The following is a 27,985-nucleotide window of genomic DNA, read 5'->3' on the forward strand; positions in this document are numbered from 1 at the left end:
AGCAGCTGTACAGGAGGGGTCCAGGAAGGAGGGACATGGAGGCTGGCTCGGCAGCAGTGGCCTGCCCATTTCTGCTAACTGGTCTTGGGCGAGGTCTCTGACTCCTGACCTCTAACATGGGGCTGGTGATGAGACTTGGTTCAGTGGTTGCAAGTGGTCTTAACCAGCACCTGGCGGCGGAGCCTGGCAGGTCCTGCTGTCCTCACCGTTGGTGTTCTGAGGGAGCAGAGGGGATGCTGCCTGGTGTTGAGGTGTGAATGTGTCCAGCCCTTGGGTGATTGCACACTGTGGCCCTGAGACGTCCACAAGACTTTGTTCCTGCATTCACTGCTTTTAAATGTAACTTAAGTGGCAATTTGGGTCTCACTGCTGGCCAGGTCTCCATGGCAGTGGTGAGTGCCTCCTGAGTTTTGCAGTGAAGTCCCACGTGGGAAACAGGACAGGAGAGGCTGAGCTGCAATCACTTCTGGCTGATGTGCTGCCAGGTGCTGGTCTCCACTCTTTCTTCTTCACACTTAGGAACTTTTCCACAGTGTCTCATTAACAGCCACAAAGCAAAAAGAGGCTTGGCGCCTGGGCCACGCTCGCAATCCATGCTCACCATCCCTGCAGCTCGGGAGGTTGAGGCAGGGGGATGCGAGTTCCAGACCAGTCTAGGCAACTTAGCAAGGTCCTGTCTCAAAGTAAAAAGGGCAGGGAATGTGGCTCAGTGGTAAAGCACCCTGGATTCAGTCCCAAGCACCACAAAACAAAAACAAAACAAACCAATAACAAAGAAAAAAGAAAACACAAAAGAATTCCACAAGAGGCAGGAGGGTGTTGGAGGCTGGGGCCATCTCCAGGCCCCGTGGTGCCGGCATTCCCACACTCAGGCACCATCCTGCAGCAGCGGATGGTCTCAGACAGGAAGCTTTTGCAGATAAGGCTGCAGCCATCCAGCTGGACTGCTGGGTCGTCCGGCAGCCAGGCAGGGTCCCCTCCGAGTGTTGGACTGGGGCCGGCCCTTGTAAAGAGCAGCCATGAGGCTTTGCGGCACAGTGTCCTCGCAGGCCAGCAGTGCTCAGGACAGCCCCCTCGCCTAGTGTGCCCAGGTAGGAGACACTGCCGACGGCTGGGGGGTTACTTGGGCACTGAGACACGGATGTGGGGACAAGGTTCCATGTGGGGCTGGAGGTGGAGTTGGGCTGTGAGGAAGGTGGGATCTGGATTCAGGCAGAGACTGGGTTCAGTCATTCCTGGTAGGAACTTCATGGAAACTTTGATGACAGGAGTCAAGTCCTGGGGGTCACCAGATGGGGTCACTAGTTATGTAAAACTCAACCTGCAGCCGGGGAGCCTGGTGCCTTCTCTTTTCAAACCACCGGGTCGTAACTGGCCACAGACCTCATCTGCCATCGTGAGCAGCGTTGAGTGCAGTGGCCCTCCCTGGGGACCTGCTGTCTGCCTCACCCTCGGTAGTAAGGCAGAGCTGGGACTGGAGGAGGCCACAGTCAGGGAGGGACAGTCCTTCCCAGTGGGTCATCTCCTACCAGCAGGAGTCCTCTTGTCTCTGGAATCTGGAAAAGAGCTCCAGAGGGTGGCCCTGCCTGCTGCCTGACACCAGCCCTGAGGAACCGGGGTCTTGCTGGAGCCGCGGAGATGGGGCACCTCCACGTCCAAACAGCAATGCTTGAAGCCACTGCATGTGATAGGGGACTCTGTCTGGTGCTGGGCCGAGCAGCGTCCCGGACCTTGTAGCTAGCTGTTCATTTATCTCTGATTTTGAGAGGGGACCAGGCCCATAATCTGCTTAAATCCAGGGAGACAAGAGGGAAGGGGCCTCTTCCTGCAGTGGTCGTGGCGAGGAGTTAAGAACCGTGTCCTGGCTGGAAATTGCTGTAAACCCTGGGGGGGGCACTGCAGGAAGCCAGCGTGGGCAGCTCAGTCTGCCCGTCAAACCAGGCCCCCTCGTGCTTCAGGTGTGGCTCCTGGTGGGCATTTGCAGTGTCTGGGACGCGCTGGGTCCTGCTGGAGGTATTTAGCGAGTGTGTTTGGCAGCTCGAGTCACGCTTTCCCTTCCTTCTCCTGTCCCTGTGTGAAGTGCACGTTTCATGCCTTCTCCCTGCGGAGCTGATCTCGTGGATGGCGCCTCAGAGACCTGGGCCTGGCTGGGAGATAAGGATGTTGTTCTTAAAGAGATCCTGCGCCTGCTGCAGCTTCCAGTTCATAAACCAAATTCCTCTTACGAGCAGCAGCACAGCCAGAGCGCTGGGGCGGGGGGCTCCTGGGGGGTGGGGCCTCCACCCAGTGCCTACCTGCCCTGGTTCATAGCTGGAGCCAGAGTCTGAGAGCGACTGGAGGGCAGGCCTGTGCCTCTTCCTGTCCCCAGGGAAAGGCCCGCTGGAAAGCAGGCCCCAAGCACATGCGTGGGCAGGGGGCTGCTGAGGAAGGTTGTACCAGCAGGCCCAGAGTGGCTCACTCTGGCCTCTGCCTCGCCCTGGTTACCTCCTTTCTTGGTGATAGCATCAGCCCATCCTTCTGGAGGTCACCATAGGACCTGTACAGCAAGAGCGGTGACCGTTGCTAAACGCCCGGCTGTCTCTGGGCAGAACTGTTTCTGACCAGACAGGAAACCCCGTCAGCTTGGGGTAGCTGAGGAACCTCGAACACTCAGCATGGTTTACACCCAGCAAACCCGGGGAGGGACCAAGGGCCGGGCGTGTGGAACGTGCTGCAAGGGTCAACATTGTTTTCAGAAGACGGAATCAAAATACTTGCCGCCCAGGTGGTGGCCAAGTGCGTAGGGTCAAGAGCGCTGTCAAGAGCAGGCCTGGCTGCACACTGTGGCCCCTTGTTACCCAAACTCCTGGGAATTTCAGAACACTGACAGCAGAGCACTAACCCACGTGTGGCAGCCATGGCCCCCCCACAGGTGGACCGTGTAGCCAGCGACCGACCCTGGGCATTCTGTGTGGACGTTAGATGTGGTGAAGACTCTGGGAGCTGGGCATGGTGGCCACACACTTGTCGTCCCAGCAACTCAGGAGGCTGAGGCAGGGATTTCAAGTTCAAGTCCAGTCTCGGCAACTTAGTAAGGCCTTGTCTCAGAAAATGAAGAGGGCAGCCGAGTGTGGGGGTGACGCCTGTATTCCCAGAGGCTCTGGAGCCTGAGGCAGGAGGATCGTAAGCTCAAAGCCAGCCTCAGTAACTTAGCAAAGTCCTGTCTCAAAGTAAAAATGAAAAGGGCGGGGGATGTGGTTAATGGTTGAGTGACCCTGGGTCAATCCCTGGTACAAAACAACACAAAACAAAAACAAACAAACAAAAAAAACAATAAACACCTCCCCCTGGAAAAAAAAAAACCCAAACCCAAACCAACCAACCAAACAGTGGTCAGAGGCAGCAGCAGAAAAGGCTGGCCTCAGAGCACCATGCACCAAGCCTTTGGCACGGGGCCTGGTCCATGGAAGTGCTCCCCAAGCGATGGCTCTCCATAGCACGAAGACAGGTGTGGAAGGGCAGGAAGCCAGACTCCCGGCAGAGAGGCCCTGAACAGCACCTCTGCCCATACCAGGGCCACACACGCACCCAGGAAAGTCTCGTGTCCACCCTGCCTCTGGTAGTGCCCTCATCACACAGGAGCACACAGCTCCGTCCTCAGAGTCACTGCAGAGGACGGAGCTGGGCAGCATCCGTCAGGTCAGAGAAAACAACTGCAATGCTCCTCAGAGACTCTCCACCATTCCCAGGTGCAGGTGAGGAAGCATGGTCCGAAAGACTCAGCAATGTCCCAGAATTACACGCGAATAAGTGCTGAGGGCACTGAATAGGCTCACCTCCGTTATTCCCCCAGATAGCCAAGGGCTTCTCATTTCCATTTTAAGATGAGAAAGCCAGCTCACAAGAGGCATGCTGTTTGCCCAAGGTACTGGTAAGTGGTGCAGCTGCTTCTGTGGCTGCCCATTAAACACCATGCCATCTGGTCACCAAAGCCCCAAGTGGTGGCTCTGTGAGCTGCCCCAGGACTTCCTTCGGGATCAGGCAGATGTGAATGGCCTGTCTGCTCCGGGGTACTCAGGGTGAGCTCAGGCCACAGCCACGTCCCTCTGCCCCCCCACGCCCACCCCATCCCAGCCCCCATCGGTGACCCGTACTCTCTGCATTACTGTGACCAGACGGTCGGTGAGCAGCAGCTTCCTGCAGAGTGGAGTGGAAAGGCTGGACACGGAGGACTGCCAATGTGTCAGTGCCTCACGAAACCCAACCGGCCAACCTGGCAAATAGATTTAAGAAAATAAGCCTGCGTAGCAGTGCTGTTCACTGCTAGGGAACCAGGGGCTAGAATTCAGGCGGTCAGTCGCTCTGGGGGCTGCGGTGGGGAGGGGCACACCTTGACTTCACGGTTGGCCCTGGGTGGGCTCAGGTCCTTCCCTTTACTGCTAAGTGCCATAGTTCTTTCAGGCTCACCCCGTCCCTGTGTGCCTACCAGGCAGGATGGTAGGGGACTGGCCGAGAACCCACACCATGCCTCCAAGGTGTCAGTCCAGGCTGGGCAGGGGGTGCAGAGGCTCATGGCATTAGTTGTGTGCGTAGTTCAGATTTTTTTACAAACTGACCCAGGAGTGTCACGGGGAGATGCTGGGTGGGCCAGAGCTCTTGTTGGAACTGCGGCTGCTCAAAAGGACCAAGCGGCTGCTCTCCTTCGCCAGTGTACCACCCTCTCTCCCATTCCTGATTTTGGATTTACATCTTTTGCAGTCGGCCTGGCCCAAGTGTTTTTCTCTTAGGGAAAGCAGAAGGTCAGTTCCCTTCTGTCATTCCTTGTGATTGGACACTTGACCAGTGGGTGGGTGCCTTGTGAGTTAGCCTCCGGCCTTCCCCTGCATGGGTGCACAGAGGACCCACGGCCAGCATGGGGCCAAGTGGCCCAGAGGGCAGGGCCTGGGGACATGCTGGCCTGTAGAGTCAGTGTGCTGTGGGGGTGCTCAGGCCCTCTCTGTGACTTTGAGCTGTGAAGTGTCTCACTCCCCTGGCATCCCGGGCACGCAGACGGCAGGCCGAGTCCCCCAGGCCTCAGGGCCCCAGGAAGGCGGAGGTGAGTGCCCGGATCTTGGCCACAGCCCTGCAAATGCTGCCCTTGCCCTCACTTTTGTCTCATCCTCCCTCTTCCCCCTGCGCCCACCCTGACTGTTCCTTAGCATGAGTAGGGCGTAGGGGGCATGTGACATTTCCCTTCATGGTGGTGACATCAGAAAGCCATCTTCACATGACCTTTCCTTGTCATCACTCGTGGGGAGGAGAGAGTTGGAGGGCAGCCCTTCCTGTTCCCGCATCAGGGAAGCGGTCCCTGGCACCGTCACAGCCGCTCCCGCGTGCCCAGACCCCTCCCTGCCCTAGCCTTCCCTCTGAAGCCCCTCATCTGTCCTCTCTCTTCCAACCGAGTGAAGCTTGCTGCTCTGGCTTCATCCTGCCGGGATGGCTTTCACACGTTGTCGGATGATCCACTGACCCAGTGGTCAGGTGCGGGCAGCGTCAGCAGGTGGCCTTTCAGGATGGACGTGTTGGTGCTGTGGAGCTCCCTCCCTCCCCGGCCCCCCGTTGGTCCTCCCTGGGCTCCCCCACTCCTTCCCTCCTGCCTCGACCGACCGCTAGCCTTCTTTCCTGCCCCCTCTCCTCCCCCCGCGCCTCTCCTCCCCCCGCGCCTCTCCTCCCCCCGCGCCTCTCCTCCTAGGGTCTGATGGTTTCCCCCACTCAGGCTTTGAGGCCCCTCGTGATGAGGAACGGGGTGGGGGGCAATGAGCCCCACCCGTCCCAGGACAGCACAAGCCCATGAGGCCACTCGTGACTACGTCCCCTACAATTCCCAGAGTGGGCTCCTTCTCCTGACCAGCCTCTCTGGAGGAGGCCACGTCTAGTGAGCCATCCTGTCCTTGTCTCCTGGCGGACAGGGGACGTGGGGCCTGGGCTCCTGTCAGCGAATGGAACCATTAGCATTGGGGCTTGGGCCGTTCCCTCTGGACAGTTCTCCCCAGCTCTGTGGGGGGCCTCCGTCTGTGCCACCTGTCCTCTGTGCCCGAGTCTTTTCTGAGGATCACATGGGGTCCTGGGGCAGGCCTGGTGCTGGGCAGCTCATCCCAGCGGTGACTGTGGACACGCTCAGCCTTCACAGGCTCAGGGAAGGAGGACTGCGAGTGTCCTGCCTGACTGGGGCTTGAGGTCAGCTCGTGGCCCAGCCAGTAAGCGAGGCTCCAGATCCTGGAGGGGAAGGACAGGGTGGGCTGGTGGAGGCCCGCTTTGCTCACGTCACCCCCGCGCTCTGGAGTCCCTCACTGTTTGTGCCTTCCTTCCTCAGGTCAATGTCCTGCCTGTGCTCATGATGAAGAGGGACCTGGCTCTTGCGGGCACGCTGATTGGCCTGGCCTTCCTGTTGCTGCTGCCATCTGGATGTCCTCAGCAGACGGTGGATGACGCCTGCTCTGTGCAGATTCTCGTCCCAGGCCTCAAAGGTAACAGCTGGCCGGGCGCGGTGGCGCACGCCTATAATCCCAGCAGCTCAGGAGGCTGAGGCAGGAGCATTGGAAGTTCAAAGCCAGCCCCAGCAAAAGCGAGGCACTAAGCAACTCAGTGAGACCCTGTCTCTAAATAAAAGTCAAAATAGGGCTAGGATGTGGCTCGGTGGTCCAGTGTCCCTGAGTTTAATTCCCGGTACCAAAAAAGGAAAAAAAAGGTAACAGCTGGTCCTGTGTCTGGGGCTCTGGCCCCACAGTGGCCTCCAGGTGGCTCAGGGACCCTGCAGCATCTGTCTTACAGCAGAAACCCTGAGCCTGACTCCGGTTCCAGGGACAGCCAGGCGTGGCTGCTCCTTGTTGTACCTCGGCTTCCCCCGTGTCACCCAGGATGGGTCACGGGGTGTTGGATCTTCTTCAACAGAGGAATGGTGGGACTCTGGGGTCAGCAGTCTGTGTGCAGCTCAGCCTTCCCCTGGGCTCCCCGGGTGGGGGCACCGGCTTGGACTCAGCCCGGGAGGATCTCATTGGTCTTTTGGACAAACAAGGGAGCTGGAGGCAGTTCTGAGCCAGGCACTTTAGCAGCCAGCCTTGGTGGTGGCCTGTGCTCCTTCCCTCGGCCTTGTGGACATGGGGTGGCGCTCGGCACGAACCGTCCTGCCCAAGGTCCCACAGTGAGCTCCCACTCTGCCTCTGGACGGTTCTTCCTTTTAAAAGTGAGAACTTTCTTTGTTGCTCTCTGTGACTTGCTTCCAGGTAGAGACGGCTCTGCAGGCCAGGCCTGGGGCGGGCCACGGCCTGAGGAAGGTCCTCGAGGCGCCAGCTCTTGCGCCTTCCAGTGGAATATCCACTTGGGAACGTCTCAGGCCAGAGACCCCAGAGCCGTGGGTGGGGGGGAGGAGCTGCGGGTGCGGCTGCCTGAGTGCCCAGTGGAGCCAGCAGAACAGGGTCAAGCGGGCACACAGGGCCACGTGAGCTGCCCTCCTAAGTGAGGGGGGCGGTGCTGGGCCCTGGCCTGGGAGGAGAGGGCGGTTACAGCCACTTCCCACAGCCCAGATCCAGTTTTGCCTCCTGCTCCTCCCTCCAAGGGCAGCCTGGGCTGTGGGCCCTGGAGCCAGCCTCTGCCTGGGCTGCTCTTTGTGTTGAGCTGTTGAGGTGGATCCTCGCAGCCTGGAGCTGCCAGACCCCTGTGAGGACGCCCGGCCAGGACAATCCCAGGCCTCTGCGCCTTGCACCAGGTCAGGCTGTGGCTGCCAGCGTGCCGTGCTGTCCTGGTGCCCTCTCTAGGGCCTTCAGGACATCACCTCTGATCCCAGGCCTGGAAGCCAGCAGCTAGGCTCTGCCCAGGGAGCCGTCTTGGGGTTCTCCAATAACCAGCTGCTGCAGGGGTCCCTGAGCCACCTGGAGGCCGAGTTCTGAGAACTGGTTTTGGGCCCTGACTTTGAGGGCGTGTGAATGGGTCTGTGAGTGGAAACTTCAAGTTTAAATTGGGAGACGTGACTGTGGAGGTCACTTCCCCACCATCATGTGGGACTCCAGAGTGCTGGTTGGCTCTACCGTGTCTGTTGTGTCCTGCAGGACAGTGGGCATGGGCTCCAGGCTCCTTCCAGGTGTTTTTCTGTTCTGTCATGAGGAACTGTCACCTGTCTGGCTGTCCCTTCTCGTAAGTGCAGGTAGGGAAGAAGGCTGCTGGGGGAGATGGCCCACATGGGCCTCACGCACTCTGCAGGGTGACAGGCCGCCTCTCCTCCCTGGCCGGGCCTCTCCAGCCATGGGATCCCAGCCTCCCTTCCGCAGGGTCTGTGGTGAGGGTTCCTGTGCGTGGCCGTGGCAGGACTCCATGCCCCCCTGCAGGGTAGACAGTCGGCAGTTGGATCTGGACTGCAGTTCGTTTCCCGCCTCCTAACACACGGCTCCACCTGGACCAAGTCTCTGGTAACAGACAAAGGGGGCAGGTAGGAGGACACTTCAACGGTCCTGACAGTTACAGGAAGGTGCGGTGCAGCTAAGGCTGGACAGGAGAGCAGAGTGTAAAATACCGTGGTCCCTAATTTCATTTAAAACATAAAGACATATGCCACTATTGAGGAAAGCCGGAAGGAAGCACGCTGAGCCGTCACCACAGCGTGGTTCTGAGCCTGCAAGCTCCCACATGCAGCAGCCCTGGCTCTGCACGCGCAGGAAGGCAGCATCAGTCCCGGGTCTCCCAGCTGGGATGCACTTCTCGGGGCAGTCCTGAGCCAGGCGCTTTAGAAGCTAGCCTTGGTGGTGGCCTGTACTCCTTCCCTTGGCCTTGTGGACATGGGTGGCGCTCGGCATGGAGCGTCCTGGACAGGTGGCCAGCCAGGTCTTTCCTCTCTTCCTGGCCAGCTCACCTCCTGGGCAGAGTGGCACCTCCTCCATCACAGTTTGTCTGCACTTGAACCCAGTGTGGGGTCAGTGATGAGCTGGCAAAGCTGTAAGGCCCCGTGCTGCCCGTGGGGTCGGCAAACCCGTCCCTCTGCAGCGTGTCGACCTACTGAGCGCCACAGTGGGCGGGTAGGTTCTGAGCAGGGTCCTACCAGTGCTCAGACCCGGGTCCTGCCCTGCGGGGCTGCTCATCGGGCAGGTGGAGAGACTCGCTCCTGGGTGGCCAAGCGTGTGGAATGGGCAAGCTGCGTGCGCTGGAGCCCACCCTCTGCATCCTGGGTGTAAACCCCCGCTTCCTGAGACCAACCCTGTCATCTGTCAAGGCCAAGGGGATGTCCACTGCAGGAATGTTGTGACACAGCTACTCAGGCCCTTGGAAACCTGACCCTCTGACAGTGGACGTGGCCAGGAGTGCTCTGTGATACTGGGTGTGCTGGCTAAAGCAGGATCAAAGACTTCCATGGTTGTGGTGTTTCAATGGGGCGGCAGGGAGGGTGTAGAGAAGGGAGGAGGAAGCAAGTTCGGGCTCTCCAAGCCATAAAAGCTCAGGGTTCATGTAAGTTTTTGTGAACCATGAGCAGACAGACTGGCGTCAGGAGAGAAGGCCCTGGCCTTGAGACAGCACCCTCCTGGTCCTCACACACAGGGGCCGGGGGGCGGGGGTTACCCCTCCAGCCCCGGACGGCCCACGATATGCTCAGCACACGTCAGCAAGTGGACGAATGCCACTCTTTTCTGGGTGTCTTACCTGGACCAGGACTCGCAGGCCCTGTGGAGAGTGATGCTCACACACACAGCGCCAGGAGAGGAGGGAGAAGTGGCCTCCAGCCCCAGCCCCTCCCTGCTGAGCCCTGTGCTGTGTGGGTTTCCTGTTCCTGGACCAGGAAACAGGGATGCAGTGACCAGAGGGCCCAGCCCCTGCTGCCCGGCTTCTAGATGGTAGCTTGCAACTGTCAAAGGAGGTGAGCGGTCTCCCTGCATCACGTGTCCCGTGAAGATCAGCAAGTCAGAGGGGAGCACGGGGAGGAACGATGAGTCAGAAATCATGGTGGTCCATGAAGGGGGACTATTTAAACACAGTACAGCTCTTGCTTTTAAGAGGAAATAGGAACACGGTGGCCGCTGGTTCATGAGATGGAATTCACTGAGAATCTTGCAGGGCTAGGCTCAGGGCTGGAGAGAAGAGCAGGGCCTCTCTGTGGAGGAAGGGGCCTGTCTGTGAGACTCGGCACATGCCCTCCTTGCCTTGGGCTCCCGGGACTTTGCAGGTCCACCTGTGGTTGTCGAATCTTCTCAGCACATACACCAGGCGGCCCCTTGACTGTGTTCAACAAAATGCATCTGTTGATAGTCCACTGTGTCTGCATTTAGAGAGAGACGGACTTTCCTTAATGGTTAAAGACCTTGGCTATAGGTGGGGAAACGTGTATTTAAAATTTTTTATTTTAAAACTTATTAACATTGGTGCATAATAATCATACCTAACAGTGAGGTTTCTGTTGCGTATGGGAAAATGTGGATATGTATCAGGGAGACTGCTGCTCAGAAGTGACGAAGGGCCGGGTTGTTCTTACAGGTTTTATCAGATTAATTAAAAATTCATTGACAGTAATCTCTCAAAACTAGGGCGGCCAAGCTAGCAGGTTCCTGCTGGACTCTTGCTTTGCTGGCCCAGGCAGTGGCTCTGAGGCCATGCCTCTCCTGCTCGTGACCCTTGCAGACGGGCTGGTTCAGGGTCAGGAGCCATGTATTGACCAGGAACGTCCCGGCCCTCCTCAGCTGGCAGCAACTATGTATCTAAGTATCTCATGTTGTGGATCTTTCTAGTGCAAAAAAGGCCCCAAGTGCAAGGTGGGCAAACCTTCGTAGGACGTGCAGGAGGTGAGGGTGGGTGAAGCCCTGCCCCCTTTTTCCGTCTCTCCGAGAGGAGACACGTCAGTGGTGGAGCAGGGAGTTGAAACTCTGACCCCCCGGCAGAGATGAGCCTCGTCCTTAGAGCTCTGCCTGGTAACTTGGTCCCCCTACGTGGTGTCTAAGAGGACCCATATCTTTACGAAATGCTATACCACATTCCCGCGTGAAAGAGGAGGTGTTGAGACCCTGGAGCACTTCGGAGGGTGAGAGCCGCTTGATTTTGTTCAGTGTGGTTCTCAATTGCACGCCACCCTGGGCTCTTTTGTTCTATTTCCGGCTGTCCGTGCGGCAGGTCGCTGCTGGGTGGAAACTCAGTGCTAGCCCAGGTCCTGTCACCGTCCTTTACGGGGTGGTATTTTGAAACAGTGCTGCGGCTGTTCAGATGCATCTGTGGGCATTTACGACACGACTGTGGGTCAGACGTAAACCCATCCACTCGTCCATCGCCTAGGCACCGGCTCCCTGAGTCCGGTGTCCCTTCAGCCTGCAGCACTGTCCTTAGGAGTTTAGGGAGTGAGGGCGGCTCACCACATTGTGGTTTTGCTCTCTAATTAGTGGTAGGCTGATGGTGGAGATGAGCCAAGGGCCCTGGGGGAGCCTGTCGCACACAGCACAGCGCCCTGCTCGTCCCTCCAGCTGGGGGCCTCTGTGGGGCCTGCTTCTGGGCCGTGAGTCCCACTGTGGTGGGCGTGCTGCATGAGCTCTGCTTGGACATCTCGGCTGAACGCAGGCCTGGGAGCAGATGGCTGGGTCTACGTGCCATGTGCCCAGCTCTGAGAGGCTGCAGAGCCACCCACTGCGTCTCCCTGACTCTGGGTCAAGCCGCAGTGTGTGAGGGAAGCCTAGCAGTCCTGACACGGTGCCGTCCACTTATTTGTGTATTTATTTCTATGTGGTGCTGAGGCTCAAACCCAGTGCCTCACACATGCTAGGCAAGCGCTCTGCCTCCGAGGCCCAGCCCCAGCCCAGCGCCACTCATTTTTAAGGTGTTTCTTACATGTTGGTTGGAAACTATAGTCTGTGTATTTTCTGTTTAATTTTAAAACATCAACGTCTTTTTTTTTTAATCTTCTCTTTTTGGAGCTGGGGATTGAACCAGGGCTCTGTGGTGGGAGTCAGGAGCTTTGCCACCAGCTACATTCTAACCCCATCAGAGTCTTTTTGTCGGTAGTTTTTAACACCGACCATTTTTTAAAATAGTCAATTTTGCTGGCAATAAAAAGAAGAAAGATACTGTAACTGTCACATTTCTCTTTGGAGGTGTAGATGAAAAGACATCTGCCCATCAGAAATAAGTGCCTACAGGTGACATAAGTGACCCAGTTGTCCTCAGAGGGGTGTCGAGGCTGGCAGCACGTGGGCCGGGCAGCGAGGAGCTGGTCTAGAGTCGTGCACCGCTCTGTGCTTGCCCGTGGCTGGCTCCAAGCTGCAGCGGTGGAAATGCCATGTGAGCCGGGTCCACGCTAGAGCAGGGGCTTCCTGGTCAGCCAGGAGATGCGCGGTACACCGTCACGGAGCTTTCAGCCCAGCGGAGAGCAGGGGCAAGGCTGTGGCACAGGCCATGCAAGCGCCCACCCTCGTCCAGTCTGATCGTCTCTGCTGGACTTCTGCAATGGTGCACTGCCCTGCTGTGTGGGTGACCATGCTGTCCCAGTCCTTGTGTGTACGTCTCAGGGCTGGCCACTGCTCCAGCCTCTCCCTCCAGCCTCCTGGCTCACCTGACCAGCTGCAGTGCCCTGTCCCTCTCCTCAGAATGCCTCTCTTGCTCTGCCTGGCCACGTCCAGCTTGTCAGCAGCTTCACCTTAAAGCCACTCTCTCAGAGAGGCGGCCGGTGTCCTGGCCCACACATGTCCCCGTGTTGATGCTGTTTCCTGGGTTGCTAGCGAGCGCTCCTGTCAGTCTGCTTCTCATTCGCACGCACACAGGCCTGAAATGCTTTCCTCCTGGGTAGCTTACAGACGTCGGGTAGTGACAGACGTTCTGCCTGTCACTCTGCCATGTCTGGGTGACGTTCCCCGTGCGGGTCTCAGGGGGCCTTTTCCTCATGTTCCATCATGTCCTTCCTTAATGTTGGAAGTCGCAGTCACTAGGCCTTCAAATGTCCACTGGCTCCTTCTGTCCTCCTGTAAGGTGGACATTAGCATTTATTAGATTTTCCCTCAATTCTCAACTTGGCTCAAAAGAACACCAGCGAAGCTTCCCAGTGGCTTATCTCAGTGTTGCTCAGTAGAGTCCTTCGTGTGCTCTCTGCCTCGTGGCCAGGTCCTCGTCGCTGGCCCTTCAGCCTGCCTTGGGGGGGTTCTTCTCCAAGGGCGCTCCCTGCGCAGGACTCGGGCGCTCCCTTCCCTACTGACTCCTGTGGTGGGACACTGCTCCTCTGCTGTCTTTGCCCCGCGCTGGGCACTGGCACACGGGGGAGTCTGTCGCCCACTGCGCCCTTGCTGGCTGGTCCTCCTCCGGCGCCGGGCAGATCTCCACGCTGTGCGCACCCTGCTGGTTGACATCTCTTGTTGTTGGGTTGTCAACGTTTCTCTGAGAACTGCTGCTGGTGCATTTCTTTCTTTTTAAAAAGGTAAGAGAGAATTTGAGAATCACCCAGAGACTGAGGGCCGTGCATGAATGGGGCCAGGTGCCAAACCTACAGTAGGCGAGGGGCTTTCAGCAGGTAGCCAGTGCCTGTTGCTGTAGGCCAGGGCGACCTTGGGAGGTCTCAGGTCTGTCTCTCCTTCTTGATGTCTCTCACTTTGCTTTTCTTCTTGTTTAATTAAATTTAAAATGAATGTCCCCTCGGTTAGGCCAGATGGTCAGTTTTGGGGATTTCATTGGGGTGTTGATAATCTCGGTTAAGCCTCCCACCAAGTCAAAGTGTGTGTGGAGAATCACAGACGATTAGTGTACTTGAATGGTGGCTTGCACTGTGCAGAAGTATGCACACACACATGCACACTCTCTCTGTTCCTAGCAGCACTGGTGGAACAGGTAAGGAGGTGAGGTCACAAAAAAAGCTGTACATTTGCAACAGGGTCCCAGCACCCTGGGAGAGAGAGAGGTCAGGCTAACAGGTCAGAGAAGCCGCTGGAGGGCCAGGTGAGAGGTGGAGCCTGGTGTGTTGATGAGCCAGAGGTAGGGAAGAAGTCTGAGGTCTGGACATGGTTGGTGACGAAAGTCAGCTCTGTGTGCCTTTTGAGAAGGGAAAGATGTAATATGGTTTTTGTCTTAGGCAGATATCTTGGTAAGGGTTAGATTGGGAGGGGAGTGCTGGGGAGGAGGTGTTAGAGTCCCTGTCTTCGGTGGCCCCAGCCCCTCTGTGCACCTCTCTGTCCCTGTCTGGCAGGCGTCTCCTCTAGTTGCTCACATCTGTCTCCTTACTGGTGTCTGAACCCTGGAATGGGGTGGCCGTGCCCCCTGGCCCAGGTGTCCACCCCACTCAGCAGTGTGTGTTACATGGGGCTCGTGCTCAGGGAGAAGAGGTGATGTCCAGCACATCCCATGGCCCAGTGGCTTCCCGGGGGCCCTGTGGGGCAGTGAGTGGCTTCCTCTCTTCTCCTTAGTGTTAGGATGGGCCCCCGAGGATGAACTGGGAGTCAGCTCAGAGGGAATGTCTGAGGGGCATCGAAGGGTGGACAGAGTCATCCCTGAGGGGGATGGTAGGGCAAGGCCTAGAGCCTCGGGGACAGATGGGGGCACTGAGACTTGGGGAGGGTGGGCGGGGTGGAGAGGGGCACAGCAGGTGCACACGTCCACACAGCACATGGGGTCCCGGCCAGATCAGTTGCTAAACAGATGTGACTTCTTCCACAGGGGACGTGGGAGAGAAGGGAGACAAAGGCGCCCCGGGAAGGCCTGGAAGAGTCGGCCCTACGGGAGAAAAAGGTACCTGCAGTCCCCGGCCCTGTTGGGAGGAGGGAGGTGGATGAGGAAGAGGAGGGAGACCTCATGCCGCAGACTGCTGGGGAGCAGCGAGGGAGGCCCTCTGCAAATAGTGCAGCTGACCAGCGGGCCAGGAGGTAGAGCGTCCTGGACAGTGAGCTGGCCCTGGCCTCCCTGAGCCGTTCCCATCCAACAGGTGAGGGTGCTCCAGATCCTGTGAGAGCTCTAGGGAGGAGGCGGGGCAGACCTGGGGCTTCAAACGGTGCCTCTGGAGTCGGCTCCCCTGGTACGATGGCAGAACTCTGCTTGCCTCGTGGGAGTGAGCTGAGGCCAGGTCACGCGAGAGGGAACGATCCTGCGAGTGGAGGAGCTAGAACAACGGTGTGGCAGAGCTGGATGGCCGTGCAGAGGGGCTGGGTGTGCGTGTGAAGGCACATGCGAGCAGGAAGCGGGAATGCAGTGCGGGATCGCGGTCGGCTCTGATTTGGCTCTTTTCTCCTGACGAGTGCCTTGGGGACCGTTCTGCGTGTGGGTGCACGGGGCTCCTCAGCCAGGCAGTGAGGTGTGCGTGGATTTGTTTGATCTCTGTGGGCTCCCAAGTTCCTGGATCTGCTGCTGGAGAACCCCGAGTGGGTTTCACTGAATGTGTTGAGGTAGCACGAGGACAAATCCTCGCCGTGCACCTGTGGCATCAGAGGTGCGCTGGGGGTTCTGGTAGATGTGCTGAATCGCCCCCCAAGACAGCGCGCTTCCTGCCACAGGGGCCCACGCGTGGCGTTCCCTGCCCTCCCACCCTGCGGAGCTGGGGCTGACTTGCCGATGCCGCCTCACCGCCTCTCCGTGAAGGAGGCAGGGCGTTTCCTCGTGTTTAACAGTCATGTGTGTTTCTTTTCTCTTTCTGCTTTTCTCCCTCTTGTTTTTAAAACCCTATTGCATCCTCTCCTTCTTTATGTGAGAGGCAGTGCTCGTACTTTCTGTATGTATCTAGAATACTTCCTTGAATACTTGCTGGAAGCGAAGTTCCGAACTTCAGAGAAGGCCGGCCACGCGGGCATGTCACGTCGTCCTGGTCTTCCCCTCCCCAGGAGCCACCCGACCCCTCCATGCGTGCTCAGCCGGTGTGCTGACAGGTGCAGGCGGGACGGCTGCTGGAGGGTGACTCGCCTGCTCCCTGGAGCTCTGGGGTGGTCAGGAGTCAGGAGTGTCTTGGAAACACCAAGCGCTTCTTATTTTCACTTTACTAGGTATTTCTTCTCTTTTTCTGTGATGCTGGGGACTGAATTCCAGGGCCTGTGCAGGCTGGGTGCGTGCTGCTCCCCTGAGCCACGTCCCCAGCCCCCACTTCTGTCTTTGATGTGGTTTTGGGGGGCTGGGGCCATGTCTGTGTTTCCTATTCGCGTGCTGCAGGTAAGTTGTGCAGCTTACTTTTTTAATGACCTGGTCATGAACTGGGCACAGCTAATGGCTGCTCCTCAGTTTCTGGGGTGGATGAAGTCTTGTCCCCGCTCTAGATGGTGGCAGTTGGTGATGTGCTGTCATTTCCCTGTCACTCTCTCAGTCCTGCTCATCCAGCTCAGTGCTGCCTGGTGGGCGGGGCCTCTACTGCACGCAGACGTGGCTTGTCCATGCTGTCCCTGCCTCCATGGTCATCACAGCAGGTGCCTTGTGTGCTCTTTGTCTCATTCTTACCCTCGTCCTCACTGGTCAGCGAGCGTCTTCTACCTTCTGAGCTCCCAGGAGCGTTGCTGGGCACAGGGGGCCTGTTCCTCTCATCTGACTCCCACATTTCCTGAGTGCTGGGTGCTGAGTGGGGTGGGGGTGACCAAGCTGTGAAAGGCTCAGTCCTTGCCCCGGCGTGTGGCCAGGGAGGCACCGTGCAGGCCCAGCTAGTAAACCAAGGCGGAAAGCCGTGGCACGTGGAGCTGGGTTTGGGCTGGATTAAAGAATGGCCTTGTTTCAAAGTTTACTGATCTATCATCGTAAGCAGCTCGTGACCTAGAGTGTGGGAAACCGCACAGCCCTGCCATCGGGGACCACGGCTCCCTCCAAGTCCCCTCTCTGTGCTTCTCTCGTTCCACCCCGCCTCCCTCTGGAGTAGTGCATCCTGCTCTCACATGAGTACAGCGTAAGGGTGTCACGGGCAGCACAGCCGCTCCAATGGCTGCCTCGTGTCCCGGGTAATTAGTTCCACCTGGCTGCAAGTCGCTGTCAGGACCCTTTGGGTAGTGGAGCCGGGAGAGGAGCCTGGGTGGGCTCCTTAAGGTCAGGGTGGGCAGTGGCATACTTCACACGTGGCCTCCAGTCTGAGCACAGCCGGGCACTGGGCAGTGATCTCAGGTTTTGTCAGGGACCCGTCACCTCAAGAGCCAGCAGCTCTGCTGTGGAGATCACACCCTTCGCAGCACATAGAGCAGGTCAATGCAAGGGGATTCATGTGGGTCATTGACAGCAGGAATAATTGTGGGGACTCAGGAGATGCCCCTTTGTCAGTGACATTTAAGAAGGACTGGTCTGGCCTGATGTGCTCTAGTGAGTTGGAAAGGAGCAAAAGCCGACACGGAACTGCCTAACAAACTTTAGAAGGCATAGAGGACGCTAGAAACCAATGAACCAGAATATTAGTAGATAACTTTGAGTTTTAGGATTATGGACATTAACATTTTCTTCTTCACATTTTCCATATTTCCAACAATGTTTATGTTCTGCAGTTGTGGAATTATTTTTATTATTAATTTTTGTAGTACTGGGATAGAATCCAGGGCTTCACACCTGCTAGGCAAGTGCTCTACTGTTGAGCTTTAGCCTGTGACCATCTTTTTTATTTTTTGCAGTACCGGGGACTGATCGCAGAGGCACTCTACCACTATAGAGCTATATTCCCTGTACGGTTTACTATTTGTTTTGACAGGGGCCCGCTAAGTCATGGAGTCTGGCTTCAAACTTGTGACCCTGCTCCTCAGCCTTCTAAGTAGCTGGGCCACCAGGTGTGCACACCATGCCCTGCCATGTACGTGTATTTAAAAGGTAGCTGGACAGGCCCCCTGAATGTTCATGATCAGGCTCACCTGGAGGGCCAGGTACTGTGCTGGAACCTTCTCGTCTCCCCAAGACATCATTCGCTTGCTCCTCTGCCCCACACTCTGCTTGCTCATGGCCACATGCTGCACCTTGGATCGTCCATGCTCAGAGCAAACTGAAATCTGTGAGTGGCAGAAGCACTTCAGCCCAGCACCAAAGCCTGAGGTGAGCCACGCTCAGAGAGGCTGGGTTGCTGGTTGCTTCTGTTTTTCTCCCTCTGTGGGTGGAAACATGACCTCAGGGATTACAGGAGGGGTCATAGATCCAGCCCTGCATCACTCGGAGAACTAGTCCAGAGAGATGAGGCTGCAGGGGCAGCTGCTGGATCACGCAGAGCACGGCAGAGCACGGCAGAGCACGGCAGAGCACGGCAGAGCACGGAGCTCAGATCCCTGCTCCTGGAAGCACACCAGTCCTTGTCTCTGCAGTACCTAGCCTCCCCCTCGGGCAGGTGGAGAGCCTGGTCTCCCCATCAGACAGATTGCTTTAGCATTAGGTAGCTTTTTGTGTTTCCGTGTGAATTTTAGGGTTGCTTTTTCTCTTTCTGTGAAACATGTCATTGGAATTTTGATAGGGGTGCCCTGAATCTGAAGATTACTTGGGGCAGTTTGGACACTTTGAGAATATAAATTCTTCCGATTCATGGACACAGGATTCCTTTCATTCATTTGTGTTCTCTTCCTTTCATCAGAGTTTCATGGTTCTCGGTTTTCAGTATCCAGATCTGTCACTTCCTTCGTTGAATTCATTCCTAAGTTCCTCCTTCCTCTCATTGCTACTGAAATGACATTGCTTCCTGAATTTGCTTTTTGGATAGTTTGTCATTAGCTTATAGAAATAATAATGACTTTCATATTTTGACTTTTTATCTTTCAACTTTACTGAATTTGTTTATTGGAGTGCCTTTTGGGTGGGGTCTTAGGGTTTTCTACCTACGAGACCATGCCATCTGCAAACGGAGCCAACTTTACTTATTTCCAATTTGGAAGCTTCTAATTTTCTTTTTCTTCCTAATTGCTCTGGCCAGGACCTAGAGTGCTTATGTTGAATAGATGTGGCAACCAAAGACACCCTTGTCTTGTTCTTGATCTTAGAGAAAAACCTTCAGCTTTTCATCCTTGAGTTTGGTATTAACTGTGGCCAGGCTCCTGGACTGTTTGTTTGTTTTTTTAATTTTTGCTGTATAAAATTTTACCAGTTTTGCCTTTGGCCATCCTGAGTTTTCTGTGAGCCATTATTCGCACCAGTTCCGTTTCCCAGTTAAAATGTTCAGTTTCTCATTGGCAGAAAGAGGATTCTTCCTTCAGTCTTTCGTCACTGACAAATGTCTCCCTGTAGTTGTGGCCAATGTCATTTTTTTCTTGATGGCTACTTATACTGGTGATGCTCCTTTTGAAATGGTTGGGGGACTAGTGACCATGAGTTTTGCTAGTTTGGGAGAACATGTGAGGGTCCTTCGGATGTTTCCAGAGTGTCGTTTTCCCCACCGCTCTCCAGGCTCCGCTGCGCCCCTGGTGCTCTGGCCTCTGGGCCTGGCTCGGTAGCTCCAGGGCTGCTCTCTGGAGGGCTTGGTTATGAGGAGGGGGCCAGTGGAGCGCCTGCTGAGCTCTCCAGTGCACGGCAGGGGCGTCCTCGAGACCAACAGGGAGGGCCAGAGCTGGCTCCCGGCTGGAGGACAGCTCTAGCCTTTGCAGGCTCATGGGATGGAGACCAGGGGTTTTTAGAGGCTCCACGAGGGGTTGAAGCTGCCTCCCCCTAGGAACCTGTGCTGGACTCCTGCTTCACCTCGGATCCCTTTGGGCCATAAGTGCAGGTCCTGGGCCACCAGGCAGTGGACTCTCCCAGCTCTGTCTAGATGCAGTTTCCGAGTGGACACAGCAACAAGCACCGGCTCCTCGTGGTGGCCCCGAGGCTGCCTCTCTCCAGCCCCTGGTGTGTGTCTAACGGCTGTAACACGACTGTACTTACGGCCAAGCTCTGCCTTCAACTCCTTCCAATCCCTTTTGTGTTCAGGTCTCCGTGGCTTTGAGTCCTGGGAGGTTCCGCAGCCTCCCTTGCCCTCTGCCCCTCAGGTATGTCCTCTGGCTAGTGGCCTTCCTTCCCTGGGTCCTCAGGCACGTTCTCCTGAGTCCCTCCCCTCCTCTCTCTCACTGAAGGGTGGACCCTTCGCTTGGGCCCCGCAGCAGGCACTTTTCTGGAAGCCCAGAGACCAGATGACCTCTGGTCTCCGTCCTGACACTGGTGCCACCTGTCTCTGCAAGCCCTGTGCCACCTCCCTTTTCAGGCAGCCTTGGTGGGCAGGGCCGAGGATCAGGCCCTGCTGCTCTCACCGGGCCTGGGAGGCTTCCATGCCCGCTGTGGAAAGCAGGTGGCCACTTGCAGTGTGTGCCAGGCACCAGGTGCAGGTGGCATTGTGGATGGCATTGTGAGGTGGGCCCTGCTGGGTTCTCTGGCTCCATCTCTCGGGGACGTCCCAGGTCTGATCCACTTCTTCCTGGGACCAGAGCTGCGTCTGCAGTGTGGACTTGACTCTTTCCTACCCCTTTAAAAATTCTTTGGCCAGGCGAGGTGGTGCACGCCTGTAATCTCAGTGGCTTGGGAGGCTGAGGCAGGAGGATCGAGATTTCAAAGCCAGCCTCAGTAACTTAGCAAGGCCCTAAGCAACTCAGTGAGACTCTGTCTCTCAATAAACTACAAAAAAGGGCTGGGGATGTAGCTCAGTGGTTAAGCACCCCTGGGTTCAATCCCTGGTACCCACCTCCTCCTCCAAAAAAAAAAAAATAGGATTCTCTGCTGAGGATCCCGAGCCCTGTGTCTTTACTCTGTGCAGGACCCCGCAGCAGGCTGGCTCTTGGAGTACCCAGTGCTAGTGGCCTAGCCCATGCTCCAGCCCTAGGGCTCAGCCAGTGCGCTCACCTCGCCCCCTGAGAGGGCACTGTGCAGTCTTAGGTCCACGTGGAGTGTCCTGCCGAGTGCCTCCCGGACCCTCGATGGCCTTCAGTGCTCTCTTGCTTCTCGGTCTGCTCCACGGGGAACCCTCTCCGCTACCTCTCTACCTGCACATCTCCCTGGGTACTGTTTCTGCTCTGGTAGAATACGAGAAATTACACTTCAACCAAAGTAGAACATTTTGGACAGAAAAAATCATCACAGTGTATATTTTTTATGTAACAGACATTACATATATACGATCAAGTTATTTAAATGGTAGTGGGGTGATCTAAAAGGTGGCTTTGAATTCTCTAGTGTGAGTGTGAGACACAGATAAGTGTGTCAGTGATTTTTAAACCGGTTTTGAAAAAGCAGTGGAAGGTGACTGTAGCTTGAAACAGCTGGAGGGGCATTGCTGCAGAGGGGAGGGCTGGGCTGCTCGCCCCCGGGCCCTTGCACTGCCTGGATTGGTCTCCTACCTTAGGGCTCGGCAGGCCACACATGGAACACTCCCCCATCTGACATGAGATCCACCTGAGAAACACGTCAACTGCCTGGGACCCTCAGCTGCCCCTGGCTTGGAGGTGGGGGCACCTCTCCTTGGGCCCCAGGAGGTGGGCCAGTTAGTGACCAGTGCCCTTCAGTGGACACCATGACTGCTGCTCAGTGAGCACCACAGGTGGGGGTACCTCATGCGCATTCCTTTATGTGTCTGATGCCTCTGCAACCTAGAGGTCCCTGGGGACAGATGCACTTTGTTGCTTTCAACTTTGGGTCTCAGGGCTCAGTGCGGGACTGACATTTGGAGGGCACTCGGTTGTTTGCAGTAGATCTTGAGGCTGGTGCAGTGGTGCACACCTGTGTTGCCAGCTGCTTGCTTGGGAGGAGGCAGGAGGATCTCTTGAGCCCACGAGTTAGAAACCAGCCTAAGCAACAGAGTGAAACCCCTACTAAAAGAATAAAATAAATAAAATAAAGCTATCTCAAGAAGAAATTATCTCTGAAAATCTTTAACATCTGTGGTTATTCCAGAGAGTCCCAGGTCTGTGTGCTTGACGCGGCCCCAGGTGAGGGAGCTGCCCCACCTGCGTCCAGGGAGCAGGTCTGTGTTCTGAGGCTTCTGGTTGCCTTGCTGGGCTGTGTTCTCTGCTGCTGCAAAGAGGGGGCTCTGCCGCAGCAGATGGCGCTCCTGCCCAAGCACAGCTCTGGCTTCGGGAGGACACCCAGCTGCTGTATCGTACCAACAGGCCTGGGTGCTGCTTCTGTGGGGCTGGGCTGCCCACAGGGAGGGGCCAACTCACCAGATGCAAGCTGTGCCCAGCTGGGGCTGGCCTGCGGAGAGGCTGCCTGGAACCGCTGCCCTGCCGCGTGGCAGCCCCTGCTGGAGAGGAAGTGCTGCTGGTGCCTGCCTTTCTGAACTAATAGCCAGGCTGGGCAGGACTCCTGCTGCCCTTCGCTCTCCACGGAGACAAGAACAACCCAGTTTCCAGCCTCAGGCAGTATGGAAAGGGTAGATGGCTTTGCTGACGTGACCTCTGGTGTGTGTCATCTCAGTCTCTCAGTGCCTAATTCCCAGACCCGTGATGTGGCAAGAGCCGAGTGGCAGCCTTGTTCCTTTGTCACGGAGCTGGGACCCTCTCGATGTGCGGAAAAGGAGGAGGGCGGCCCACCCCAGCGAGGGGGCCCTCTGTGCCGCACAGTACCCTTCATTAGAAATCGCCGAGGAAGCTGGATTCTGAGTGCTCTTTTTGCCCTATCTCCACTTCAAAGGACTGTGTGATACAGCTTCATTAAAATTAATAAGCACTGGCCACCCTGCTGTGAGCTGCTGCCTGCCGCCCCGTGTACATGGGTGTCTGCTGGACAACTCTGAGGCACCCTGCTTTTCTTTGCGGAGTGGGGTAGAGGACAGCACAGCACATACCCCCAGCGTTTGGGGCGCCGCTCCTCAGCTCAGAGGCCTAGGCTCTTCATGTGCTGGGTGCTGCCAGGGTGCAGTGGGAGAGCCGTGTCTGGGTCTTGCCAAAAGCTGGCTGCCATCTGCAGCAGCCTGAAGACCTTCCTGGAGGCAGAGGGTGGGGAGCTCTCTGTGGGGTCCACTCTCCTGGGCAACCGTACCACCGCTCTGCTCGGGGTCAGCCCCCAACGGGTGTTTTCCAGTAACACCCATCTGCTATAGAAGAGGTCCGGCTGCCACAGAGAGAGGAGTGCTGGCAAGCTCTGGGCTCTCATGGCCCTCACCCTCTCCTCTTCCTCAACACAACCACACCACAGGAAGTTCCTATCAGGTTCACAGCTCACAGCAGCAGCAGGTCCCAGAACAGCCCAGGGGGAGGTGTAGGTTCAAACCAGCTCTGTGCTTGTGAGCTTTACAGCCTTGGATTGTGTAAGGATCAAGGGTAGGCCTCTGCACATGCATTGTGCTCTGCGTGTGGTGTGTATGTGCACCATACATGCATGTGTGTGGCACATACTGCCATGCATGTATGTTTGTACAAACACAAGTGTGTGTTTGCACAAATATGTGTCAGTATTTGTGTTGGTATGTGTGTGTCTATGTCCACATGTAAGTGCATAGATACTGTTTTATGTTCATGGATGCATAGACACACACATAGGTACCTGTATAGAGTATGTATATATAGTGTATGTGTATTTGTTTTTGCATGTATGTTTGTATGAATGCATAAATGTGCATAGCATGCCTGTGTGCACAAGTATGTTTGTGTGTATGTATGCATACATGTGTACACATGTCTCTAAATACGTGTTTGTTTATGTGTAATGGTGTGCATACGTATGCACCCGTATATATGTCTGTGTATATTCACATAGCATATGTGTGTATAGAATGTCTATGTGCACACAGATAGTGTATGTGTATGTCTGTGTCTATGTGTGCAAATGTATATTATGAATTTTTTTGTATTTACATATGTATGTACATATACATACATTCATGCATACATGTGTTTATATGTTTGTATTTGTGCATGTGCATGTATATGTGCATGCTTGCATGCAGATATGATTGCATATTTATCACATGAGGTTACATTTGTATAGGCATATTTGTATGGATGATGTGTATGTATGCCTGTATGTGTGTGTATATGCCCACACAGACTATGTGTGCACACATGCTCATATATGTGCAGTGTGTGTATGCATACAAGCACATACATGTCTAGCACACGTGTGCATGTGGGAGAAGATGACATGTGCACACGATGCATGCTTATATGTGTATATCATGCATGAACATGTCTCTATGCATACATGTATGCCAAGTGTGCATGCACACACGTGTGTGGTTATATATGCACAGTGTGCAGATATGTCTGTGTGTGTGTTTACAGTGTGTGCCTGCGTGTACAGTGTACATAGGTGTGTGCACATGTACATCCACATCCAGTGTGGGTGTCTGTGTGTGAGTATTGCCCAGTGAGGCCCTCGGCAGAGGCTTGGTGAGTGGCAGCTCTTCTCCATTGGTTAGATCAGAGCAGGACTGGGATGAGGTGGTAGCTGTTCATGGTCTGATAAGTCTGTCCACTCTCTGGTCCACCCTGCCCCCAAAGTCCTTCCTGTGAGTGTGACCAGGTCTTTTCCTGTCTGTAGGTCTAAGCTGTGGGTGTGAGGCAGGAGGAACCAGAGGGGCCAGGAGAAAGAGGGCCGCCCAGGGGCTGTCCCACTGCCTCTGCCCCGTGTCCTCAGCCATGGCTGACACAGAAAGGTGGGTTCTGTGGGGCTTCTCAGACCCTGGTTTCCTGCTTTGGGGGTCTGGGAGGGCCTTGTTTGTCTTCCCACAGTACTGAATGACCACGAGTCTGCCCTGGATGGTCTGCCCTAGTTTTCAAGGGCACAGTAGTTCCTGGATCTGCAGAGGGTGGTCTTGCTGGCCCTCTGTGTGGACCAGCAGGGAGATGGAGTCCTAGCTGAGGGTGGGGTTTGAAGCCCTGGAAATGGAGTCAAGCTGCCTCGGTCTGAGTGGAATCCATGACATTTGGTGCCCACCCTGTGCTCTGCACATGACATTCTGTGTTCCTGATGTCCATAGTGACCCAACGTGCTGCATACCATTAGACAATGTTTACAGATGAGGAAACTGAGGGTCAAAGAGTGTCATCACTTGTCTAAGACTTTGTGGGTAGAGACCTGGCTTTGGATCTGGGTCTGTCTGCTTGCAGTGTATGCACTTGGAACCACTGGGCATTAGTCTTGGCTAGCTTGCTGCGTGGCCAGTGTTGTCCTGCATACTCTGAGCTCCCTCTGTGCTGGAGCAGAGGAATGGCGTGTTGTCTGCTCAGGCTACTGCAATAAATGCCACAGACGAGCAGTTCAACTAGATTTATTTCCTTGCAAATCTGGAAGCCGGAAGTCCAAGGTCAAAGTCTGGCAGGATTGGTCTCTCCTGAGTCCTTTGTCTGTGGCTGGCAGACAGCTGCCTCTCTGGGTTTGCATGGACTTTCTTCCGTGGCTGAGCCTCCGTGATGTCTCACATCCTCCTATTAGTTCAGCGTTCAACCTGTGACCTCACTTAGCCTCAGTGACCTCTTTTAAAAAAGCGTTTGCCCTGGGGTTTAGGACTTCAACGTAGAATTTTTAGAGGGACAAAATTTAGCTTTAGCAGAGACTGAGACTGTTGTGAGCTTAAAACCAGCAAAGCCATGTGAATGTGCTGTCCTGCCCTGTGTCCTGGGAGTGTCCTGATTTATCTCTGGATGATGGACAAGTGAAGAGAATCTCCTGGGCTTCCAAGTGCTCTGCTGCCACCTTTCACCTGCACCTGCTGACTTCAAGGAGCAGGCTGGGTAGGGTCCCAGCCAGAGACTCAGAGAAGCTGCTGGGGTCTAGGTCAGTGCCCTCGAGCTTCGGTGTCCATGACAGTTCCTTAAAGCGCAGGGGCACATCTGTCCAGCCCTGGGTGATGTCCTGATTCTGAGAGTCCCTGCCAATGATGAGTCATTGCTGCTGGTGACATGTCTGTCCCACATGCTACACCCAGGTGCTCTTCCCGTGGTTCTCATTTTCCACCACAGTCTAGGAGGGGAACTGCTGTCAGCCCCAGTTTGTAGGCAGGAACACAGTACAGAGGCCACACAGGTGGTGAGGGAGGACTGAGCCAGGCTCAGGGCTTGTGCTGCTGAGCAGGTTGCTAGACGGCTGTGTGTGGCAGCAGGGTGGTGGACTCGGAGCCCTGGGCGTCAGGAGGGCTGGCGGTCATGGGGATCCGTATGCTACGGCATACTTCGTCACACCCATCTTCAGATGAGGACACTGAGGTGCAGAGAGACTAGGCAGTGTGCCCGGGGTGGCTCAGCTCCTGGGTGGTGGAGCTGAGGTGCAGACCTGGGGCTCTGTGGTCCTCTCCTGGGGCTCCTGTTCCTCCAACCTTCTTGCACCCCAAGCCTCAGCACTTCAGGGCGGCCCTTGGATCAGTGGCATCTGCACCCGTGGAAACTTGCTAGAAATGCCGGAGCCCAGGCCTCTGAGTCACCCTGGGACAGGCCCTGCCACCTGTGGTGCGCAGGCCCCCAGGGATCCCGAGGTCCTCACGGCAGTGCTGGCTGCTCTTGGCTTGGAACTCATGTCTGCTCCTTGTGTCCTTCCTGCTTGGCTGCGGCTGTCCACACAGCATTTAGTTTCCTGTGTCTGTGCCTCATCTCTTAGTACCCCGTGGCAGGGACGGGTCCCATGCTTCTGTAAGATAGGAGCTGAGCTCAGTACCTGGCTGGTGACAGGCACCCAGTGTCGGCAACAACCTTGGATTCTGTTAAAGTTTGGCTCTGTGGCTGGGGGTGGGCCTGATGCCACGTTCTCACTCTCAGGTCATGGCTTCTTACAGCAGCAGGTGCCCGCTCGCCTCTGACCTTGCACTTCAGCTGGTGGAATGGGTGCTCACTAATCCCTCTGTGCAGGGGGAGGTCTCGTGTGGAGTGTGCTTGTGTTGGAAGGAGCTTCCCCTCCAGGGGAAGGGCCGCATTTTCCCTGTCGCCTCAGGGTCTGAGCTTCCCAAGGGGAGTTGTCTGGGTGGGAGGGCCAGCGGTGAGGGCAGCGGGCTGCTCCTCTGCTCCCCTGTTAGGCAGAGCTCAGGGGCCTCAGAGAAACAACCCCAAGTGGGCAGGAGGCCCCCACTCCCTTCCCATCTTTTCCCAGGGAATCTGTAAAAGCCAGAGTCCCATTTAAGAGATGGGCCTCTGGAGGGCTCGTCGGGCTCTTGCAGCAGGAGCTGTACGGCCAGGCAGGGACACTGCCCTGTTCCAGGCAGGGACTCAGTGGTGTCCTGGGTATTGGGAACGATCCGCCAGGCTTTTGCTTTATGTGCTGGGGCAGGGTAGGGAGTGGGGGGTTCCCGGTTGGGGTCGGCAGGCTGGCCCTGTCCCAGCTCTACCCTGAACCAGCTGTGTGAACCTGGGCAGATCCTGAGGGCTCTGGGCCTCTGCCCTCCATTGGAAGGTCTGCAGGCTCACCCTGCCCTGGACTCCCCCTGATGTGAGACCCACATGCAGCCCAATTTGCCGTGATCCAGTGGGTGAGGGTGTCACAGACCACCCTGCATGGGCACCGCATGAAAGCAGAGCCACCAGGTCTCGGGAGGGAAACAAGAGCAGGCCAACCCGCCATCCTCCCGCGGCTCAGCTGGGGTTTCAGGAACCGGGGGCAGTGCTAGGCTGCAGGAAGGGCTGGGGCGCTGGGCACAAGTCAGTGGGTTGAGGACAGGCTGGGGAGAAGGTGTCCCCAGGCGGGTGGGCAGGCAGGAGGGCCTCGGGACACACTCAACAGCAGACACGCATTTCAGGGGACATTGGTTTTCCTGTGGAGCCCACTTTGCATGAGGCTGAGCAGAAACACTGTGTCATCTTTCATCCTCAGACCACATTAATAGTCCAGAGCAAGGAGGCACGTGGGCCAGCTTGGGCTGCCAAGACAAGGGGCCACAGGGTGGCTGAGCTGCAGACACTCGCCTCGCACAGCCCCAGAGGCTGGAGGGCAGACAGCAGGGGCAGCGTGCAGGGTCCTGGCCAGGCCTTGCAGACGCCTGCCTTCTCACCATGTGTCCCAGGTCTCCCCACCCTCCTGAGGACTACCCGTCCTGCAGCCCACCTCTGACTCCCCCAACCCCCTTCAGCTCCCAAAGGCCTCACCCCAGGAGCATCGGAAAGGAACTGGGGCCTGACTTAGTCCACAGTGGGAGGTGCTGGGCCTCCTGTGGGCACCCAGTGCGGTGGGCATGTCAGTCTGCAGGAGGAACACAGGCGCCCTGGACTGGCCAGAGGGAGCCCAGCCCCAGGGGGTA

At 56.4% G+C, this 27,985-nt stretch overlaps 1 protein-coding gene across 1 annotated transcript in view; it reads left to right on the forward strand.

Annotated features, from left to right (window-relative positions):
• The first annotated feature begins 969 nt into the window (after positions 1-969).
• The window catches only part of Colec11 (collectin subfamily member 11), a 33,281-nt gene continuing 6,265 nt past the window's right edge, over positions 970-27,985 (forward strand). Inside the window, exons 1-3 of the mRNA XM_027937815.3 lie at positions 970-1,091; positions 6,332-6,485; positions 14,611-14,682. Of these exons, the coding sequence (XP_027793616.1) occupies positions 6,353-6,485; positions 14,611-14,682 (205 nt within the window). The 5' untranslated portion in view covers positions 970-1,091; positions 6,332-6,352. The remainder of the gene's footprint in view (positions 1,092-6,331; positions 6,486-14,610; positions 14,683-27,985) is intronic.

The sequence above is a fragment of the Marmota flaviventris genome, chromosome 14 (genome assembly GCF_047511675.1).
Source record: "Marmota flaviventris isolate mMarFla1 chromosome 14, mMarFla1.hap1, whole genome shotgun sequence".
NCBI classification, from domain to species: domain Eukaryota; kingdom Metazoa; phylum Chordata; class Mammalia; order Rodentia; family Sciuridae; genus Marmota; species Marmota flaviventris.